Source organism: Carassius auratus, chromosome 31, assembly GCF_003368295.1.
Source record: "Carassius auratus strain Wakin chromosome 31, ASM336829v1, whole genome shotgun sequence".
NCBI classification, from domain to species: domain Eukaryota; kingdom Metazoa; phylum Chordata; class Actinopteri; order Cypriniformes; family Cyprinidae; genus Carassius; species Carassius auratus.
In genome coordinates, this window is record NC_039273.1 from 11154307 (window position 1) to 11173319 (window position 19013).

Below are 19013 nucleotides of genomic sequence, written 5' to 3' on the forward strand. Positions count from 1 at the left end.
CTAATCATTTCTGTAATACATTTTCATTTTAATTTTGCAACTTATAAAGCGTTAAAATTAATATTCATTTTACATATTAAAACTGGTGTAGGAAATGGCAAATGAAAATTATGTAATTTAATTTTCATTTTCATTTTGCACCAAACGTTGCACAAATGTATTGGAAAATGTAAATGTAAATACAGAAATGCATTGCCATTTTACATATTGCATTGTCATTTTGCATATTACATCCCAAATTGAATAATGCTACCCATATGCTTCCATACAGAATCAGATGCTACTTCTACAGTGCCGTGTGAATAATAATGAGGCAGGAGAGCGCATTACTGCCATCTATCGAACAGACTCAAACATGACGAAACACAGGCTGCGTGCCTACCTGTTTTTATACAGTCTATGGTCCCTACTTATCCTGGGTCGCAGTGATTTTGCCAAGTAAGACATGTTCCTGGATCAACATCTTCTGATGATCCTGGATCAACATTAATTTCCAAAAATATAGACTTAACCCAATCCCTACCCAGGGATTACCAATGCCAGTTTCAGCTGAAGCCATTAAAAGTCCAACAGGATCTCACCCATTTCTACCTGCAGTGTGGATACAGAAGATGTTCTAAATGTTCCATAGCATATTATTAAGGCTCGATTTTGTGCTTAATTTACCTTTTTAAGCAGAAATGCTGAAGATGATGCATAATTGGACTCTATAAGTAAATAATAGAGACAGCCGGTCATCACCCCAATCTACTCCTGCCAAACATCTTAAAACATTCATTCCTCTTTTACTTTTGACTTCGGACATGTGTTGCAAATGTTAATTTAGAACCCCTTCAAATACCCAAGAATCTGATACATAATTCAAACTAGCCATTACCATTCTTTCCATTAATTTGCAAAGGTTTGAGGTTAGTGCAATTGGACTATAACTTGTTGCTTGTGAGTAATCTTTCCCGGGCTTTTCTATTGGAATAACTACACCATGCTTCCAGGCAGAGAGAAGCTTTCCTTCCCACACTTTATTAAAAAGATTAAATAAAATACACTTCGATTGATCTGATAGGTGTCTAATCATTCCATTGCATATTTCATCTTTACCAGAAGTGTTTCTCACCCCTACCAGTAGGCCTACCTGCTTTAATTCGTATATAGTAAAACCTTTTTTTACAGTCAACTTTACGATAAAACTATTAAAATATTTGGATTCTCTTTTATTTTGTTTTCTCTAAATATTCTCATCTCTTCTGGTATATGTCTATTACTACGGACCTTGAAAACATTTTCAAATAATATTTCAGCTTTTTCAACATAACTTAATATAACTTGTTTTCCTCCACTAGTTAAAACGAATCTCTCTGCTCAGGTGGATCTCTCCCATCCTTCTTATCATTCCCCACATTTCATTAAAATCTGTCCCTTTTCCAATTTCCTCACACAATTTCCCCACACAAATTACTTTTTGCCCTCCAAATTGTTTTCCTAACATATACTTGACTTATAATCGATAAAATCATCCAATGAATATGATTTCCTTACTTTCTTAAGTGCTCATTTTTTTTATAACTACATTAGCTACATTCCTCTGTCCACCACGTTACATATTTCCTCCTCCTATTTCCTTCCCTTTTCCCTATTAAATTCATTGCTCTTCTATAAATAACATCACCTATACGCATCTTCTACCGAAATAGCATCTATTGTTAACATTTTTATTTCACTTATCTCTTGAAAAATTTCCCAGTGAGAAGATTTAAATTTCCAAATAAACACCGCCAGAAACATTTGTGCTCATTTAAAATTCCCTCCACTAAAAAAACAAACAAAACAGCTTTCTATCATAAAGTATTTTATTTTCTAAAACTTCTGAAGAGAGAAACTAAAAGGACAGTTATAATTTTTATTATAATTGATGTGTGAACAAATCTAGCGCAAACGTTTTAAACGGTGCTCATATTTTGGTGTAGATATTAACACGGCTATGTGAGTGTCCTCCGAACTATCCAATCACAAGCTTCTAATGCGCAACTCCCACTAGCCAATCCGAGGATCCTGTCATAGAAGGCGGGACTTGTCACATTACGGCTGAGAAAAAAAAAGATTCCACCCTCTTAACTTTACTGCTGTAACCAAACAGTATTCGTCGAGGCAGGCGCCTCACTGGAGTAGAGCAGTTCGCTGAGATCCGCGTCTCTCACTCCACTGAGGCCATGAAGAGAAGGCTTCAGAAAAAATACATCATCTTAATTTTAGGATACTCCGTGGCGCTACTTTTAATTCCTTACGTACTAGATTACCGGAGCAAATCGCCCCACATTAAAGATGGATACCAGCAACAAAAGTGTCCCGATCTGGAGAGCACCATCGCCCTGTGGAGGAGCACCAGATCTGGCAACTCAACGGAGGTGGAGGACTATGGCAACAGGAGTCAGTCCAGGACGCACATATACCTCCACGCAACCTGGAGGACAGGCTCTTCTTTTTTAGGAGAATTATTTAATCAGCATCCCGATGTGTTTTATTTATACGAGCCCATGTGGAATATATGGCAGGCGCTTTATCCGGGAGATGCGGGTAGTTTACAAGGAGCAGTGAGAGACATGATGAACTCTCTGTTTAGATGCGATTTCTCCGTGTTAAAACTCTACGCAGGCTCGTCCAACATAACCACCTCTTCTATTTTCGGCTGGAAAACAAACAAGGTCATTTGTTCCGAGCCTCTCTGCAAAGCGTATAAAAAACACGAAATTGGTTTAGTTCAAGGAGACGTTTGTAGCAAATGCCGGCCCAGAGACCTCAAAGAGCTGGAGAAAGAGTGCAAAAAGTACCCGGTGATGGTCATCAAAGACGTGCGAGTTTTAGATGTGGCGGTTCTGGTTCCCCTCATGCGAGACCCCGCCATCAACCTCCAGATAGTCCAATTGTTTCGCGACCCCCGGGCCGTGCATAATTCTCGGCTGAAGTCTAAGCTAGCGTTGGTAAAAGAGAGCATTCAAATGCTGAGGAGCAAGAAGCAGAGCGATAAATACAAGCGCCTTCTGGTGCCTAGCAACAGGGTCCACCGTGCAGAGAACTACGTCTCGAGCGCGATGGAACTAATATGCGATAACTGGCTCAACGACATGTCGCTCGTAATGAACGCTCCGCCGTGGGTAAAGAGAAACTACATGCGGCTGAAATACGAAGACCTGGTCCTCAGACCCGTGGACGAGCTCCAGAGGCTCTTCCGTTTCTCCAACCTCACCCTTTCTCCGGCCATGGAGAAGTTTGTGGTGAACATGACCCACGGACGGGGTTATTCGTCGGATAAACCTTTCCTCATATCATCCAGAGATGCCAAAGAGGCTATTTACGCCTGGAAGGAAAGGCTGAATGTGGAGCAGGTGAACCAGGTCGAAGCCTACTGCAGGGAAGTCATGAGAGAGCTGGGCTATCAGAAGAGGAACATGGACAAGACCTTCAACCGCCAAAACATGAGTTTATGGTATGTGTACGTGTCTGAAATTATGTAAACAAAATGTCAACAAGTGGGACAGGATGTCACCTAAACATAGCGTTGGTGCCAGAACTTTAACAGCATTATTTTGGCATGTTTTCGAGACATATAAGAGAGGCACTGTACATGCACTCCCCCCACCCACAATTCCTGCTGGCCCGAGACTTGAACTCACAACCCTTCGATTGTGAGTTGGACTCTCTAACCTTTAGGCCACGACTTCCCCTTATCCCCTTAAGTATATCCAGTCACACTTTAGTGCTACAGTATTATTACAGATGTACAGATTTTGTAAAGGGATAGATCAACCGAAATAGAAACTCTGTCATCATTTCCTTGCCCCCAGGTTGTTCCAAACCTGTTTGAGTTTCTTTCCTCTTTTGAGTAAAAAACATGATATTTCGAAAAATATTGGTTACCAAGTTGCTATTAATAAAATAAAGTCAATGGCGACTAGAAACATTCTTCAAAAAAATTTCCTTTGTGTTCAACAGAAGAATTATAATCATACAGGTTCGGAACAACCTGAGAGTGAGTAAATGACTGTCTTTTCATTTTTGAGTGAACTATCTGGGTTAATTAACTGACAAAGAAACCATGGCAAAACCCATCATAAATAACAGTACAGGCCAAATGTGTGTGTATGTGTGGGGGGGTGTGTGTGGGGGGGCTCATTAAGTTTATTATTATTATTTACTTTGATTCCACAAGAAAGAACTAATAATCAAAACATTAGAATATTATTTATGAATTTAATCATTTTAATTTGAAAATTCAGCTTTGCCTTCACAGGAATAATCACTATAGTATATTTTTTAGGGAATTGCCCTTTATTTAACATTATTCCTGTTGTAATTGAATTCTATTTACATGTTATATGTGTTTCAGGGTAACTGCGTGCTGTACTTTATCAGGTCTAACAGGCGTCCATGATAAGTGGGGTGTTTTCTGCTGCTTTAGATTTGTGCAGACTACAAATTTGTTAGATGGGTTAGTTTTACATTCATCTAGTATGCCTAAACATTGATGCCTCGATCTTTTACATGAGAAGATTGATTATGCAACACTACAACTAGTGTAGTTGTAAATATGTAAATGGATTTTATTGGCAGTGTGCCGTTATTTTTTCTTACCATTGGGAACACTTTACAAGGTTCAGTTTATTAAAATTAGGAAATGCATAATATATCATAATATCATATTGGGGCTTCGAATCCTAGGGAACACATTTTAGGAAAAAAATGTTAGCCTGAATGCAATGTAAGTCGCTTTGGATAAAAGCGTCTGCTAAATGCATAAATCTAATTAAATCTAAATCTAATATCATAAACTAAAGGTTTTACATTGATTAACGATCATTTATAAATGCACTATTCTTTATTGTTAACTAATGTTTGTATATGTAGAAATGTTAACCAAGAAAAATGCTGTAAATATAGTGTTTGTTGTTATGTGAGCTATTTTTACAAACTAATGTTAACATACAGGATTAAAGTGTACCATTTCAGTCAAAAACATGGGTGAGGGCAAAAGTGCAGAAACAGTGCACAATTTCAGCATTTGATGATCATGAATATTTAAAAGAGACAATAGAAGAGTCGAGTTGAGCCGGGGACATTGATCCAGTCTGAAACCGATGCTGCCAGTGAAGTCCTCTTGAACCGTGGGAAGTGAAAGTTATATGGTGGCTTGATTTAGTCATTTCCAAACAGACCTCGGTCAGCTAAATTACTAGTTTTGTTTTAACTGCAGCCCAGTGGTTCTCAAAACTCTTCTTGAAATACCCCCAGCACTGCACCTTTTGTATGTCTCCCTATATCTGACACATCCTCTTCAGCTCTTGCAGTCTCCACTAATGAGCCGATGAGTTGAATCAGATGTTATAGATGAGGAAGACATATTGGGGGTACTCCAGGTCAGGTTTGAGAACCACTACTGTAGCTGATAAAGTGGTTAAAAATGCCAAGCCAGCACTACCATAAATATCTTCTCAGCACTGTAACCAGTAAAAATACAGTACGTGTCAAATCAATTAGCCGTCATGCTTGAGTTTGATTTCATGGTGAGGCATGTAAACAGTGCTGTATACCAGAGTGATGGATCTTGATACAGGCTTCTGTTATCACTATCAGTGTCATGTGATGAGGGGGGCTGCTGTGACCTAACAGACCGACCACACGAGGTTGGGACAGGCTGAAACAGGGACTGCTTTGTGCTGGTTAGTCCCTGGAGGGACCAGTGCTCCCTGAGCTGAGCCTGTCACCAGCTCAGTCTTTAAGGGCTCTGCCATGACTAAACCTAGACATGTTGGCACCAGATGTGCCCCCCAGTACCAGATGAGACACCCTCCAAGACCCAGAGCCCATCACAACCTTATTTTCAAAAATGACTTGTATAACATTTTTGAAATGAAATGTCACAACAACAATAAATAGGAATACATTTACTATTCAATTAATAATAATAAATTTATATTATTACTGATTTAATGTAAAAAAAATCTATAATAATGATCCTCAGAGTTAATAAAAGAGAAAAACCAAAGAAACACAAAAATGAATATTATATTAATAATCTAATATTAAATCATTTATATCTATACACACATTTTATAACTTATATTATCTGTGTGTCTTGACAGGGTAAATGAAAAACTCCAAAAGAACACAAAAAACTATTAATTTTAGAATTTATTCAATTTTTGTAATACATTTAATTATTATATATGAAGAAATTTAGCTATTATTAAACTAATTTATATTCTAATTATCAAAAAATATTTGTTCTAATAATTAATCTAATGTAGATGCATAATAATAATAATATTTAACATTATTATTACCATTATATTAATGTCATTAAAATATTCTACTAATAATAATAATAATAATAATAATAATAAATAGTCTTGGAGGGTTAATAAAAATACCAAAAGAAACAAAACATTATTACTATATTAGATCATCTAATATTAGATTACCATTATATTTTAAATACATGTATAATAATTTAAATATTATAATAATATAGCTATTCATATTATACTAATAACTATGAAAATAATTTTCACTTCCAGTATGAGTAGGCCTATGGGAACACATTGTTTCAATTTAAACCGGCACTCTGAATATCTGTGACATATACTAATGGTGCAGAAATCAGACTACTTTTACGACTCAACTGTGTTGATATTCTGTATAGAATCTTTGTTTTCAGTAAACGTCTCTATATAATAGTAATGTACCCCTCTTTGCTGTAGAAGCCTGATGTGTTGGAGGAAAAGGAGGACCGAGGGGGAACAGCCGGATATGAAGCTACACCAGAAGGTATGAAACACCGGTGGAGCTGCATCCTGAGATCTCCCTCACAGCGAGACGCAGAGTACACGACAGAAGAGAGACACTTACAAACCCATTGACCTCAAATAATACTGACAAGAATCATGGAAGAAAAGACTAACAGTAACAAAGAGGAAACACGTTCAGCAGGAGAGAATGAAATGGCTAACAAAAGCTCAATCCTGACTGTGACCCGACTGGCAGATTTCGTCCTCCGTAATCCCTGCCCAATCCCCAGCAGTCCATGATCAGACACACAAGACCGAGTCTTTACGTGCACTCGTGCTGTTGCACATACACTAGACCTGGAGACTGACATCCCGTTGAGTGTTCGGTTCGCTGGGAGGATTTCACAATGAAAACATTCCTAGTCATTCCTGTATTTATCAACAACCAATGAAAAGAGGATTATGCATCAAGGGAGCTCCAGTGTCTCCTCCAAAACAATTAATGCTGGAACCCTTGAAGCACAAAGTGCAATTCAATGAACTGAAGATGTAGAGGACGGAGATCGAATAAATAATTTTCCCCAAAGGAGAATCAGACTTCTCTCCCCTAACTCGCAACACTGCTGCTGGTGTGAAATTTCCCGGTTCCCTCTGGACATCACCTGTTTGTTCTTTTTTGTATGAAGTCTGCACTGCCTGGGCTGTTAGACTGTGCTGAATGCTGTGTTCGGTTGTGTATGAAGAGGACAGGATTGCAATTTGAATAGTTAATAGTTAAATGGCTGGAAGGTCTCATCTAAAACATAAACACACAATCATTCTTTAAAGATACAGGTGTTTTGTGCTCTAGGGGAAATTCTAGATGATTATCATTAGTTCAAAGGGACATCAGATGCCCATTTTCCACAAGCTGGTATGTTTCTTTAGGGTCTTCATGAACTGTCTGCAACATACTTCATCAAAAACAGCTCTGTTCACAATGACCCTTTTTGGAGCATGTCTCTTTAAATGCTAATGAGCTCTGCTCACCCCGCCCCTCTCTTCCATGGAAAAGGAAAGGTGATTTGCAAATAATCCCAAAAATAATGTTTAGGACTCACTTCTGCTTGAGGTGCAGTTGGATCATGAACAGTGGGTACTGGTCCATCCTTGGGGTTGAACCTTTTAGCAAAACCCGCCTTGAATTATTGTCCCTCATTCAGTATTTGGAGTCTTTGTTTTCACTACAGCTGCTCAAGTGTGGCGAAAAGAGCGAACAGTGTATTGGCTGAGCCGGAGATATGCTAATAATACAGGACAATCCATCAGAGGCCATGGGCGGGGCTTGTACAATATGATGTCATATTGCTCAGAAAATCAAGGTTTTTTGGGGATTAAACAAGTAGTGAATGGATTTCTATCATTGTAGGGTAGTTTTGTCCATACAGTGCTAAAACATGCGATCACCATGTAAAAGTGAATTTTGCATCAATGTCCTCTTTAACATTGTTTTGTCATTTTAAACATTTACTCTAAATTAACGCGAACCATCAGAATTAATAAATGAACAAATGTTATTTATAAAAACAACTTGTACATACATTTTTGTTGTAAACACTAGTTTTCTTGTTTTATTATTATTCTTATTAAATGACAAAATAAATCAAATACCTTTTTTAGGTATTGCTACTGTATCCCAATTTGATACTTGATGGCTATTTTTTTTATAAATGTACAATTGTTAATCTACAATCCATACCAGAGTTTTGTCACAGTGCGGTATTTGGCAGGCTGTGTGCACCTTTATGTATAATAATAATATTGTCAATAATAGTAATTATTATTATACATAATTACACAGATTCAAATGGGAAAACTGACCATTTTGGTGTTTTAATATATCACAGACAAAAATGGCATTGATTATGGATTTTTGTTGTTTGTTTATATACTGACATGCAGAACAGCAAGTAAAAGATGAATGCTACAAGGAGAGAGTTACAGATCCTGAAGGTACAAACAAGTCCAGCACAGTAAGTTCAAGGATCAGACATGTTAGAAGAGTGACTTCATAGCCGGATTACATGTGAATTCAGTCTTTTGCTACAGCTGGTTTAAGGTTCTGCTCCTCAAACCACGATTGCCACGAAGCCCATGAGGCTCATTTGCTAGCCAAAATGCCACATAGTGCAGATCTCCTTAATTCAGGTCAGATGTTGCACTGTTGTTTCCTCAAACAACTCAAAAAGCCCTGTTAGAAGGAAACAGACAGGCCCAAGTGCAGACAATTGTAAAGGTCAATTGAATGGGAAGAGTGCAAAGTTAGTTTATTGTGTTGAATATAAATCAGAATGAATGATGACTTATTTCAAACATCTGCAAGTTTGTTATTAACTTGAATCCTGGACTTCATTGACTTGTATTTGTAAAAAAATTCATTTCTAGACAGGAATGATGGAAGGAATGTGTATTTGGCGGTTACTGGCACTAGGCCATACATTTACTGTATTAACAGGTCAACATCATGCCAAACACTTCAGATTCTTGATTTCAGAACTGCAGACTGCCACATAGCAGCAACTCATACATAATGCAAAAAACCACCTTCAAGAACATTCTAATGTGAGGAAGCGAAAAAAGGAATGCCACAAACACAAATAGTATGATTCAGATATGAAGACTCCTTGATTATTACAACATTCTGCATCACAAATTCTGGCTGTGAGTGTGCAAGTGGTTAATATAATAAAGCAATACATGCAAGGACTGCAGCTCAGCTGCAGCTAAAGTGCATGGCTTATACACTTGCATCCAGCTGTTTAAAAGAGAGAAAAAGAAAACATGGCTGTGCAGATAGACATTCATATTTTAAACAACAAGCACGTCAACTTGTATAATGATCTAACTAAGATACTGCAGGAAGTGTAGACTCCAACTCGCTAGAGTTAAAGTACTACAAGGTTCCCGTATGCTTTCATGAGATTAGCATGCACTCATGTCCATGTTGCCATTGTGTTTGCGAGCTTTCTGGAACACCACTGCCATGGCATATTTACAGACATTATAAGCTGCTCACTCATTTGCCTGATGGGAAAGATGAACATTTAAATGTAAACGATTAACTGAATACTGGCTGTTCATACAAAAACTGGCTCGATCATATTTGTCAATCATATTTCCAGTTTGCACAAAGAATTACAAAGCTAAACAAAGAACTGCTAAGATGTTAATATGCAGCGGGCAGTGTGTGTGAGATCGTGAATTTGAATGTTAAGGGCAGCAGAGAGCGTTTGGCATGAATCCCTCATCATAAATGGCAGCAATAAGGACATTCAATGTCCAGAGCTGTTCCATATGCATTCTAAACAGCAGTTTTATATATTTTTATCTCCTACAAATCACATTTTCTTGGGCAGTCACAGAATCTGAGTCTGCCACAGCATCAATTATGTTGCCTCCGTTCTCTGAATACATCAGAGCACAAACCCTCCTGCTTTCCATCTTTCTTTTCCTTTGAGATTTCAGACCCCCTGCATGAGATCTTTGGAGGGGTCATGGGTGTTCTGATGGATCAATGTGTAAGAAAAGTGGAGTTATGGAACGCAGGGAGATGTGGTTTAAGGTTTGGGAGGCAGGGTCAAGCGTGGTCCTCCATGGGGAAAACAAGACGTGTGCCACGGCTCAAGAGCTCATGTTCACGCGTGTCCAGTTCTCGCTCCAGAGCATCCTCCGATGTGCTGTCGCTGCGTTTGCCGTTCACACCCCAGCTTCCGCCCGATCCTTCGAGGCCAGAGGAGGACGAGGCCCCGTTGGCTGTGATGGCCGTGTTGCCATAGGTCAGCGTCAGGTCTCCTTCATTCAGGATGAGGTCTGAGTCATTGTCTTGCAGCGGCTCGTGGTTCTGCAGAGCACAGTGACAGTCAGACATGAAGGGAGGAGGATGGGATGCTTCAACATACACAGACCTGTACTTTTTATTGCATGGCTCTTGGGGATGATTCATTCTGATTGGTCAATAGAGGAATTCTGTGTTGTTGTTGTTTTATTTTGTATAATGACCATTAAACTGGATAATTAAGTCCCAGGCAATGTTTCCTGAAAGAAAGAGACTTTGTGGTATCTTTCCCCTACATAATTTCAACTTAAATCAATATTTCTTGCCTTTTTTATTTAATTGCCAAGCAGCCATGTAATGAGAGGAATACTGTAGTTACATCAGTCATGATAGCAAAGAAATCTCTTAATATTCTGCAAGAACCCACAGCTTACAGCATACATATTCATTACAGGCTTTCTGGTAATCTTAAGACTTTTCAAGCAATAAATTGAAAGGAGCATAAGACATCAATATGGTCTCTAAATGTGGATGGCTTGTATTAGCAACACTTCAAAAGTAAAAAAAAAAAAAAAAAAAAAAAAATACAACTTTCGTTTGAAAAAACTACTTTAATTACTTATATAATATAGTTCTGGTCACGCTACAAAAAAAGTATTGTTTGTGAATACAAATGTCTAAAGAGTTTAAATCCACATACATTTACTTGTTTTATTAGACATCAAACCACAATAATAATAATAAAAAAAAGACTTGATATCTTCAATTTGCATCTGTATATTGATTTAAGGATTTTAATATTGGAACAATTAAAGCCTGATTTTATAAATGTAAGAACTTTTTAAGGCATTAATTTGTGAAAGGGCAAATTAAGACTTTTTAAGATACGCAGGAATAATAGGACCCGTTATTGTGTGTATGATTGTTTTGTCACAGAAAACTGCTCCATAAGAAGCCAAAAAAAAAAAAAAAAAAAGTCACTCTATGCTTAAAAAATACTGGACTAGAAGTAAAATAAGTGTTGCACATTTTGCAGCAATGACTGGCTAATAGTAAATTATCCCATTATTATGCAAGTGACTAATAAAAATTTTCAGAGGAAGTGAATCTGGAAATGACACCTACAAGTAGATTGCAGAACAGAAAGCGAGAACTGGGTTGAAATAAAAAGATAAAAAGCAAAACAAGAAAATGCAATTCAAAGAAAAAAGCCAGAGACAGTGAACTCGTATACATGACCCGTTTAAAAGAGGGCCTAGAGAGAACCATCAAGACAGGAAAAGAATGTATACAGACAGACAAACTGGGGTATTTAGATGAACTGACCCAGTTTAAACGGATGTATGTAACAAACATTATGACTCATATTCTGAGATAAGAACTAATTTCATTATGGGTCTGCAAAAACTCTGGTTTTCACACGATACCATCCTCTTGTGTGACGAGGGAGAATGGTGGGTCAAGCTGTTTTGCAGGACATATAGCTCATTGTGACCCGACAGTACAATTTAAGCCTGTACGATGTCTGTGAGCACAGCCAAGCAGCCTGAGCAACAGTATGGAAGGTGTGATGAATACTATAGGGGAATTTGCAGAAGTGAATGGGGCTGTGACCACTGTGAATAACGGTGTTCTCCATGCTTGAGATACTGCAATGCCTCTCGAGCTCACCATTATCAGAGTGGCATCATGAAAGACTCTTTTGTGACAGGGCCTTCAGGTCTGTGTCCAGTCTAAAAGGCCTAGCTGTTGTGTGTGTGTGTCTGCCTTTTTCTTTTCAAAACAGGATTTCACAAAGCAGCAACAACACTAGAATGAAAGCTATGGAAACCAAAGTGTGCTGTTGAGAAACTCAGAAGCTACTTCCTTAGAAACAAGGTGACCAAATATACGGACAATAATGGGCCATTTTGAGAATACCAGCACTGGTTAATTCCAAAATCTATCAATTTGGATCTTAGGTAGAGTATAGTGTTTATATGTATTTTTAATAAATAAAGTAAATTAAGGGTTTTATATATATATATATATATATATATATATATAAATATTTTTTTTATTATATTTTATATTTAAAAAGACTGACTAAAGATTTATATTTCGTAAATATATGAATAATTTTTCAAATATAATTTTTTTTAAACAAAATAATACAAATCAATTAAATAAAAAATACAATAAATTGATGAATGTGAATATATATCTACCCAAATTTTATATATATATTTTTTCTGTAATCATTTTATTCTTTATTGCTATATCTAGCAAACTGACTTATTTAATAACGGTGTGTGTGCATGTGTTCTTACCTCATAGGCGTGGGGGCTGGTCAGACATCGAGCCAGTGGACCGCAGCAGGCCGGCAGAGTGGAGGTCAAAGGGGGGCCGCTATGGGTCAGGATAGGCTTCAAGTAACTGTACTTGTGTTAAGGGGAAAAACTAAATGTGTCAAATGTCAAGCAGACGTGAACCAGAGATCTGTACTGTCATATGAAACCATATAGAGCTACTGAACAATGGTTGACTGTAGAAAATTCAAAAACTAAAAACAACATACAGATATGGTAAAGTCAACTTCTTGCAGCAGTAGCTTGTAAAGTGTTCACATTAGCTAATCGTACCTTATCATTCTTTACCAATTCCTAAAATTGCACACTGGACTACTTTCATAGACCCATTAGTTTTCATTGTACACAAAAGAGCAGCTTAATCTTTTTTGTGATCCACACAAATTTAATCACACAAATTGGTTTTGAACATCATGGGCAGGTGCACTCAGGGCGTATCCAAATTCTCTTTTGCTACTATATCGACGGGAAAATGGTCGGTGTGCCCAGACACATGGTCTAAATGAGTTGATCCTATTCTCTTTATGAGTAATGGGTGTTTTTTGGGAGTAACGTGCAATAAACCAATCAGAGTGTCATCTCCTATTCCCTCTGAGAGGCAGGTTCGCTCATGCCATGCCGGATTTGTTATTTACACGGCAAGCGCAAAGACAGAATGCATCTCCAGAAAGGAAACAGAGCTGCTCTTGCATGGAGCAAATACTAGGTAGCCTAATTCTCATACATGTAATGGCTATCCATTATGACATGTAGGCATTTTTATATTCATGTAGACTACGCAATAGTAATCCTTTAGATTTTAATCTTTATTGTTACATATTTAAAAATGTTTGTGTGCTGCTGCGTATCCCTATGTGTAATAAGCAAGATGTACGCGTATTGTGGACCTGCCCAGAGATGCATTTTATACTAACGAACTCTTTAAATAACAAAAATATTGCACCATTGACTTTAGACTAGGTTTGAGTTGGTCTATGACGCAGTCTATTTTCAATTCCTCAAAATATAATGCGCCTGAACACACCTCTTTTTTTAGACCAGCATGCCCATGGGCGCACAAATGGGCGCAAATGCATTTGCTATTTAAACAACGTGGTGCAGGCTGGGAAAATGAGAACTGCGTCGGGCTGAAACTAGCAAAAATACTTGCACAGTGCCTTGCTTAGCTTCGCGCTGGGTGTGTTATAGGGGCCCATGAGGGCAAGTAAATAATGAAAAAAATTTGGGGCTAAACTAGTTAAACCATAACAGGCACAAATGAATAATGTCTGCAAGACGTCCGACATTCATCCAAGTCAAACATTTCAAAACAACCAGCCAATTCAAACCATTCAAAAGTAGCATTGCTTATAATGGAAGTTACAAAATTCAGCTTGGCAGAGGCAAGCGCTCATCTCAAATAAGATATGATTGAGTCTCAGAATCATAATCAGGAGTAAACAGATCATAGTTCACTCAGAGTCCAGCGCACACAGATCTAAGCAGGACAGCTAGTATGCATTTGGCAGCAATACTCAGGTTTTTTATTTTTGACAGCTGGGGATAAAAACAGAAAAGGCAGCTGTAAATGGTTGGTGGTTTGAAACCAGGAAAAACCCCGTGATGGATTTGGAACTGTATAATATCTTTGAGTGGGGTATGAACTGGTTGTCCCCTACAGAGGTAGGGAGAGATTGCCAGATATAAAGTGAAATTTTGTTTTAGTATTTCCAATAACATGGACTTGTCCCCAAAGAGAAATAAAACTGGCGGCTGGCCAATCCAATAGCACTGGCCTTTTGGAAAGCACAAAGACACACGCTGAAAAAGGAACCGAGCGTTGTTGATTAGGTTGTTGTGAAATGGCTGTGGCTAAGAAGAAAAACACAAACTAAGATTCCTAATAAACATCTGACATAAGCTCCGAGGACCTCGGAGTCACCACACGTGGAGCTGGCTAGTCACAGCTGTGCAGGAAGCGGATTGAGAAGTGTGTAAGAAAATGTGTGTGTGCTACTTTCACCTTTAAGCATTATTTCTAGCAACCGTGTGCTATTCTTTGCTATTCTGTTCTTTCTTTGCCATTCTGCTGTTCCTCTCACCACCCACCACCATCTCATTGAAAGGTACATTAATCCTATCAGCACAAAATAATTGCAGTGGATGGGCCCCGCTGAAAGCTCAAGAATCACTGATAGCTTCATTCAGGACCTGAAGGCTTTGTGAGAAAATGGACTGCAGTCATTTCATTTGACTTTCCGTACAAAGAATGTCTGTAATGACATTTCCAGCGATTCATATTGAGGTGCGGAGTTCAGACTGGAGCTTTTTTTTGGAGAAGGAGCTGGTGAGTTTGGTGAGGCTTGTCAGTTCGAGGCTTTAGAGGCACAGTTTTAAGGCCTCAGAGGATCACAAACGCTGATCAAAAACAGCTACCCTATGAAATCGTGGATGAAAATTATTCATCCCTTCCTCACTCTCAGTGCTCATTCATATTCATCCAGATCCGCTTCAGCGGGTTTCATCAATATGTCTCCTTTTTGTTTTTTCCAAGTCATTTGCATGGAGCAACAGTAATCTCACTGGCTAGGCTCACGGAAGTGCAGAGAAGAGAATAGTGAAAGAGAAGTAATGCACAACCGTGCGCGAGTTCCTAATGACAAGACCACAAAAGTGTGCAAGTGTGTGTTGTTGTGAATGGCATGCTGAAAAGGATACTTGTGGTCAAAAGTATACCAGAGTCTAAAGAGCCAGGCGCTCTCTTGCTTGGTCTTGCTCTGTCCTTCTGACTGGCTTCCATCCTGAGGAGAGAAAGAGGAAGTATGATTTGTAAAATCTACAGGGTTATGCAAACGTTTACACATATATAGTATATACTGTAGCTTTAGCAATTATTGAATAAGACAATTCAAAGCACAACTAATTATTGTGACAGACAAGTAAATAAATGAAAAGATATATTGTTTTGTGTTCATCATTGAGCATCTCTCTATCAGTAGCGTACAGCAATCAACAATTCATGTTGTAATAGAGTTAACATTTGGAGGTTGACAATCTGTTTTTCCATTTCTGGTTTGTCAAAACCTGATTCTTTAAATGTTAGCTCAAAAGTTAACCCTTTTGTTAATAAAAGCTTAAGTGTGCACTGTGTACTTTTCTTTTTTTTTTTAAAGATTCATTATATTATATTATATTATTTGAAATGTGACGTGTGTACTTTTTGCACCTCCAGTGTCATCAAACGTTAATCCACTACTGGCCACATAACACCAGACCATATGGAGAAATGGCCTGCAAACCTTTGAATGGGTGGAATGGAAACCTGATACTTATCAGTTTATCATAAATACACACTCAAAATTCATCCATATTTATCCCTTAGGTCTTGCAACGGCCAGTACAATTATCTCATGAGTTCAGCTTCATCTTCAGCTTCACTGCATTTAAAAAGATTACAGATTATCGCCTTCACAAACAAGCTCACAACAACACATACCGCAGCCTTCGCTAAGATTCCACATTTCTTTATTGTTAATACTACAGTGAGGTCCACTGTTAATAAGATGTGTGGCAAAGACAGTGTCAAAAGAATTTCATTTGAACAAATCAGGGTCTGGATTAGAAACATGAATTAATCGATTGGAAGTCGATTGGTTCCCACTTATCTAATTTCAGTCACTGTCCTATAATGGAACTAATTTAAACCAGGATGAACAGATGAGAAATGACATTAGTTTCCTAGGTGTCCGTTCCAAATAAGCTTTGCCATTCTAATTTCAGAAAAAATTCATAAAAAGTATAACTTGTATCTTTGTATTGGTTCATGTATTCACACTTCTTCAAAAACACGCCCACGGGCTTCAACACAACATGGTAACAGCTAAAGAGGAGTCAACGTTCCTCAAATGGCTGCTTTTGAAGAGGTTAAGTTATCTAAAGATCGCTCCACAAATAACACAAATGTCGTGGACCTTTTTTTTTGAGGCAAAAACCGGAAGAATGAATTGGTGTGTGGTTTTTAGCCAGCTACACAAAGTCTCAAGTGCAAAAGGAACAGGACGATGTAGCAACAGTTTAAAATTCAATCTCCAAAAGAAAAGTTAGTGATAACTGTCTGTGCAAAAGCATCACTCATGTCTGCAGCAAAAGGGAGGACAGAAACATAACTTACTCCCTGAAGGACCTGGAAGCTGTCCCCACATGGTTGGAGATCTTGATCAGGGTCAACTCCAACTCTGAAAGAGAGAGAAACTGCACTTCAGTCTGCCTGGTTGCATCTGTAACATCAGCTTTTAACCCACAGTGCATATACAGCCACAAACTGTGCATACAGTGACCTTTTAGCAAAGCCCACAAACAGCAGCAGCATGAAGAAAAGATAAACAGGCGGAATAGACTCAAGCTGAGCTATATTGATCATGTTATGATATAATTTCAAACAACATTCCTATTGCAGCAAGGCAAGGTTTCCACTGAGAAGAAGTTACAGAAATAAATCTTAAAGTCTATAGGCAATTCCACTCATTCTACAGCTGGTCACAGGCCAAAACATCTAGGACAATTAGTTTTTAACATCTTATTTAAATAAAACTGCCACGAAATAGCATGTAAAATCTAAATGATTTTCACAATACACAACAAGTGTGATTACACAGCATGACTGATTTTAGTTTTTATTTGCCTTTTTTATATTAGTATAAAATATGGACTATTTTGTTTATAGTTTTATTATTTTTAACTAAGCTCAAATAATATAATAAAGCTCAAATAAAACTAATTATAAATATAAGATGAAAAAACTAACATTTAAAAATTTTAAGCTGAAGTACTCAAACTAATAAAAAATAAAGCTAAAAAAATAAAAATTACGAATATGAAAATAAAAGCGGATTAAAAAAATGCAAATAAATACTATGATATTATTTATAATATTGGTTATTGGCCATAACATGATAATAATTATTTGCTTATCGGCAAATAATTTTATATGATTTTAATATCAGTTTATTCCTAAAGTGTGTGGTTGTTCCCATTATGACAAAGAGTATTTTCCTGTGTAAATGAACCAGACATATCTATGGAGCCAGATCAGCCTCAAAAATAATACGCTTACAAAACAAAATTCATTAAAGCACAACACAATTTACATTTAAAAAACCCAATTTGTAAATTCAAAACAATTCATAAATAAACGAATAAAAGCTTAAATATTTCCCAAATGCATCTTATCTAAATAAATTTAAATGGTTACACAAATACGCATATATCAAGTTCTTGAATTCATTTCCGTCACACATTTATGAATGATGTTACATGTATTTACAGATCGTTGAATCTACATTTGCAAAGAGTCACACGTGTGGACTGCTTTAAATTTGTGTGTGGTATTTTTGTGACCTTCCTGAAAGGTTAAGATAGAAATCTCTTTTTTTTGAGGATGTTCCGTTCAGCCAAACGGTAAGCTTTTAATCCACCGATCACCAACAACAACTGAACACATAACTGTTGCTGTTAAATGAAATATCTGGACATTTAATACGTATTTGATAACATTACAACTTGATCTGAATAAACTGTGGTGTATAAGATAGCAGACTAACAGAGTAGCTGTATTTTGTCAAACGTTAAAAATCATAACGTGATTTTGCAGAAATAGTTTTAAGGTGCCAAAAAATAAATACATGCGTTTTGAATTTTACAAATCGTTTTTGTACATTTTAGATTTTGCTGTGCATTTATGAAATTAGTTTTGAACACATTATTTTTGAGGCTGATCTGGCTCCATTGACTTCTGTTTGGATCGGAAACTAACATTGTGCGGAGAGTCAGACATGTTCTCCCATTAGCTTGGCTTTGCTGAAATACGAGAAGAACCCAGCAGACCTTTAAGGCTCAGAGGTTGAGATTTTGTACACTATGTGAACTTTCACTCTGGCCTTTAAGTACATTTACTGATCTTTGATCCTATGGCTCGTCTTTTATTCTCCCTCTCAATTAAAGCAGTGAATATGATGCGGTCACTGGCTTTTGAACCCCAAGGATCAACAGAGACTTCATTGTGAAATTAGACAGAGCTTGAGGGTTAGTAGATGC

At 37.4% G+C, this 19013-nt stretch overlaps 2 protein-coding genes across 3 annotated transcripts in view; one reads left to right on the forward strand and one right to left on the reverse strand.

The window, feature by feature from the left end:
- The first annotated feature begins 1847 nt into the window (after window positions 1–1847).
- LOC113050538 (carbohydrate sulfotransferase 7-like) lies at window positions 1848–9309 on the forward strand. Its single transcript, XM_026213571.1, has 2 exons — window positions 1848–3481; window positions 6753–9309. Coding segments are annotated over exons 1-2 (1275 nt in total). The 5' UTR covers window positions 1848–2207; the 3' UTR covers window positions 6754–9309.
- The window catches only part of LOC113050536 (sodium/hydrogen exchanger 7-like), a 39168-nt gene continuing 28840 nt past the window's right edge, over window positions 8686–19013 (reverse strand). For both annotated transcript variants that reach the window (XM_026213570.1, XM_026213569.1), the window contains 4 exons: window positions 17092–17155; window positions 15639–15721; window positions 12903–13008; window positions 8686–10659 (listed from right to left, as the gene is read on the reverse strand). In XM_026213570.1, the coding sequence (XP_026069355.1) occupies window positions 10396–10659; window positions 12903–13008; window positions 15639–15721; window positions 17092–17155 (517 nt within the window). In that variant the 3' untranslated portion in view covers window positions 8686–10395. The remainder of the gene's footprint in view (window positions 10660–12902; window positions 13009–15638; window positions 15722–17091; window positions 17156–19013) is intronic.

Coding starts and splice junctions, on each gene's coding strand:
- LOC113050538 (XM_026213571.1), top strand. CDS start 2,208: ATGAAGAGAAGGCTTCAGAAAAAATACATCATCTTAATTTTAGGATAC.